The sequence below is a fragment of the Cladosporium halotolerans genome (genome assembly GCF_011745625.1).
Source record: "Cladosporium halotolerans strain TM138-S3 chromosome Unknown Sca200, whole genome shotgun sequence".
NCBI classification, from domain to species: Eukaryota; Fungi; Ascomycota; class Dothideomycetes; order Cladosporiales; family Cladosporiaceae; genus Cladosporium; species Cladosporium halotolerans.
The window spans coordinates 1976-6404 of NW_027191649.1; the positions used below are offsets into that span (position 1 = coordinate 1976).

The 4429-nt window shown below is 50.8% G+C and overlaps 1 protein-coding gene across 1 annotated transcript; it reads right to left on the minus strand.

Annotated features, from left to right (window-relative positions):
* Window positions 1–441: 441 nt before the first annotated feature.
* WHR41_09566 (uncharacterized protein) lies at window positions 442–1628 on the minus strand (the record flags this gene model as incomplete). Its single annotated transcript, XM_069378169.1, has 2 exons — window positions 442–660; window positions 708–1628. The coding sequence occupies 2 exons, from the start codon at window positions 1626–1628 to the stop codon at window positions 442–444; spliced, it is 1140 nt and encodes a 379-aa protein (XP_069224852.1).
* Between the last annotated feature and the right edge of the window lie 2801 nt (window positions 1629–4429).

Below are 4429 nucleotides of genomic sequence, written 5' to 3' on the forward strand. Positions count from 1 at the left end.
GCCGAGATTCTTTACTGCAGCGTGTTTGACTCTTATTTGCTGCCTCATAGCTTAACAACAGGCGACTGAGCTCTCTTGCTGTAGCTCACGATACTGTCCTTCCTGGTGATTCGATTCACGGCTGGACGGAGGTTACCCCCAGTTTTTTAGAAATGAGCGTCCTGTTATGCCAGGCGCTGAAATCACACAACAACCTCTCCAGCCACGTTAGAGTGCAAGAGAGGGACGTCGAGTGGCGACAGCCTCACGAATTGTATCTGGCGTATCAGGTAAGCTTTACGCCCGGCTGAAAATAAATCCGCTTTCACGCGGCTGCGCTCTGATTGGCAGTAAAAGGATGTGGATCAACGTGCGATCGCGGATAATGGTAGAGAAATCCTTCATATGACCACTCCTTGCCCATTAGTTGAGCTTTCACTTAACGTGGACAATCAACATTCGTCAGATTATTCCATCACCACAATGTCCACACCAGCCACAATCTTTGTCACAGAGAGCCCAGTTTTGCTCATTATCGTCGTACAACGCATATCGAGAAGAGACGTCGTTGTACGGAGAGGTCAGCGAACACTTCGGTTTGCCTTTCCTGGCTTTGCCGCCGTTCTCACCACCCTCTGGCACAAATACGACGGGTTGATATCGCAGCTCGCCAGCGTGAAACTGTCAGAGGTCAGTAAGATAACAAGGTGGGGGTACAGACCTCATACTGCGGACTGGGCTAAGACCTCCTGGTTTGCAAGTGGAGTCGGCCCACAGGTCGTCGAAGCTGCTACTGTCACGTTCGACCTGGTTTCTCTCTTGGGCGGAAACCTCCAGCTTTTAGGGCCTAAGCTTTTTTGTCTTCCATGATGCTTGTAGCTTGGACTTCTTGACTCGTTTAGCCGTTTCTCGGTTTCGACTCGGGCTTTTTCCAACCAGTGGCAGCTCATCCGTTTTTGATAAATCGCAGAGAGTAGAGGTAAAAACTCAACATCACCAACGCAGTAGTCAATGAGAACTTGCGGAAGAGGTCGAACGTTGAAGACTTCGTAGGTTCCACCGAGTTTGGGGTCAAACTTTTTGATGACTTCTTTCTTCGTGTTTTGCCATTGCAATAGGGCTTCTGACGGCAAAGCTTGCTCTTGCTCTATGCACTTGGCGAGGCCGCACAAGGCGTGCTTCATGCCTTTTCTAGATGCCAGCTCTAGAAGCTGTACATCCACCACTCCGTCCAGTCGGACGCCAAACAGAGCGTACAATGCGTCGGAGTCGTTTCGGACATCGAATAGATACTTCTTGATGGCCTTAGACTCCAGTGCATCCTTGAGAGATTTTCCTTCGGAACCGGTCGTGTCGAAAGCTGTCATGCCCAAAATGTGAATATCGATAATGAACGCTTGTTCGCACGACGGGACAAGTATCTGTACGAGGGAAATGGAGCCATGACGAGATAAGTTGATTCCTTCCAAGTCCATGTAGATGGAACCAAAGCTCTTTTGGAGGTGTGCCAAAGTATCAACAAGGGACTTAACAGTAGCGGGGGTGTCCACCATCACCGCGGTGGTCAACCTCCAGGTGTTCTGTGGACCAGGTTCGCTGAGCTCGAGTTTTCCCATCTCTTTGATGGCGCCCATCTCAGGTGATGTCATTGCAACAAGGTTACTGGAGGTGGTTGTCAGGTAAAGAGACGGTAGACCAGTAGAACTTGGGTAGATCCAATTTTGATGATTGCAGACACGCCTGGTTGCACCAAAGAATCTTTTTGCGAGAGAGCAAAGTTTTTTTACTATTGGACGAGAGCTTGCAAAATAATACCGTGGTTGCTGCCGACGATAGTTCTCATAAGATGGCCTGTGCGTATCGGTTCCGAAGTCAAAGGCTCTACGTTCGTTAGAAGCGAAGAGACACCGATCGTATCATGATCAGAGGCTGGCGCTCTTTTCAAGATGGAGAAGTCGGGCTTCGCCGGTCGGAAAGTAATGATGTTCGACAAGCGCAAGCGAGTCGCAAGTGGAACTATGGGAACAGGATTTAAATATTGTTGCAGCAAATGGAAATCGTTGCCCTTACCCCTCAAGAAGCTCACGACGTTTAGGTCGCATGTAGTGATAGCTCCATTGCATGCATCCGAAGTTCGACCAGCGACCTATCGCGGTGTAACCTTAGTGTTCTCGTGTGTGATCAACGTAACCTGAGAAGTCCTTGCAATGCATGCTGCATAGATCGGAAATGCAGCACTCATGCACATGCTTCCTCGGTTCGTGCTGGCACCACCGCTAATCAAGAACCGTTCATGCTTAGCTGTGGTGGCGGGGAGCTCGCTCCGGCAGCGCTTGGCGCATGATATGACAATTTGCAGTACATCTTATTTAAGCCCATGCGCATAGGTGTGCGTAGCCCTCAACTTTGCCGATGCAAGCTAACAACAAGCAGAGTTATTAGTAGCGCGTGGTGTTGTCATGTGTTCTCGCATCTTGAGCTAGGCCATGCTTTTGCGACAGCGCACGCCTGCATGAAGGATCGGAGTAACCTTGTGTTGTCCAGCGACAGCTCATGCCAGCCATAATGTTCGGATATATCAGCTCCCCAGACAGCTACGATAGCCGTTTGGTGTCTGATTCCCTGGGCATCATGAGCTCGTGTCTGCTGCGACCGCTGTGCAAGGCTGGCGAAAGATTTCCACGCTTCGGTATCTTGCCCTCGTTGTGGCTTATGCAAGAAAGGAGCGAAAGCGTTGGTGAAAGCAGCGGCGATATCATCCGCCCACATGGATACTCTCATAATCGTGTCACGGCATGTACGACATATTTTCGCCTTGTCGGCATCGCTCTTAGAACGAACGAGCTCGCGGTCGAACTCCGCAGCCAAGCTGAGTGCTGCCGAGCCAAATGATGTAGTAGGGTTCTTTTTGGTGGTCGACGACACTGCGAGTGAAATGGAAGGGCCCGCACCGAGAGCCATGTTTGGTACGGTTCGGCGGAAAGTCTCGTGAGTCGGGGCCACGATCACTATGTAGAACGTGCTTTGGCGATCGCCTATATTCGAGAGAAGATCATCGGGTACGGATCCTGTGTGCAGGCGGTGACTGATAACCCGAACCCTTGACCTCATCTTGGAATGGAGACACACACAATCCTTCGCTTTGCTTCTCCAGTCTCGAATCCACAACTGTCCACAAGCTCTCCTATTTTCGCCATGGCTTGCAAATTCATGCGTCCGTTCGTGCAAGATACAACCGGTGCCGAACATCTGTAATTGGCGTTCCGTACAGCCAGGAGATCCGTACAGCTGTCGACCAAGTCGCGCCACTGGTCGCAGCTGTGCGAACTACAAAGAATATTTTTATCCTACTGGCAGTCGTTTGTCGATGGTTTGATGCTTAGCATGGCGCAGAAGCTTAACAGAGGTGTGTCAGGCGTGGAGGCGATGTAGAGAGAACTAATGTTTCATTTCTATCTCTATTTCAAAATATCCGCCGCAGCTATCACTACTGATTTGGTATAACTCTGACTTCACCGCTTATCTTCCGCCTCTGCCACACTCTATCCGCTCTATTTGTCATGTCGTCCAGCGGCCGCTTCCGTGAAGGCAGAGAGCCTGAGGGGAATCCCAAAAAGTCATGCCACTCTTGGCTAACTCGGCGATACTCTGACTTTCTCGCTTCGACGTGCCCAGCAGCCTCCTCCAGCCCACGAGCATATGTTATACCTGCTGTCCAGGATGTGTGAGAGCCTTGTCTATCCACCCCAGACTCCTCTAAGCCGTAGTCACGTTTGAAGCCGCCGCATTTAAGATGCTTCCGAGAGATAGCAACCGCCAGGTGTCGGTACAAAGATATGTTCATTGCGACACCGAATGCTTGCTTCGTCTCGCGCTGGAGTACGCGACTGAGTCTGGAGCTATCCCAAGGATCGAGGCTTCCTTGCTTCGCCCATACGAATGGGGACGGAAGGTCTCTTCTACGCAAAGCAAGCATCTCTAGCTTTCTGAAAAATGGTTGAATGAGCCAGAGGTAGTATACTAGAAGCTCTCCGACCGCCTTTGGTAAATAGCGGTGGATGATCTTTGTGTTACCAGTGGTACTGTAGCCTTTGTGGTAGGTTGTCACTGTGCTCACCATGCCGCCCTCGATGAAAATGTTCCTGTGGTGGCCGCTAACAGTATTGACATGCCTCAAGCTCAGTGTCTCGCTGCCTCGGGCTGGCTGACCTGCCGTAAGGTGGACAAGTAGGAGCAACTGCTCGAGGAATGCCTCGACTTGGAGGAAATATGTTTGACACATGCTTTGATTCCAACGTTGTTCTGCGGCTGTACTTCCCGCACAAATGAACTCATCCTGGAGCCACGGGGTCTCAAGTACTCTTTTCAAGAGCCATACGTCTCGATCTGGCAGAGGACCTTGAAGGTTCTGTGGATGACGCAAGAAGCTCCAGCCCTTCTGGTTCTCCGT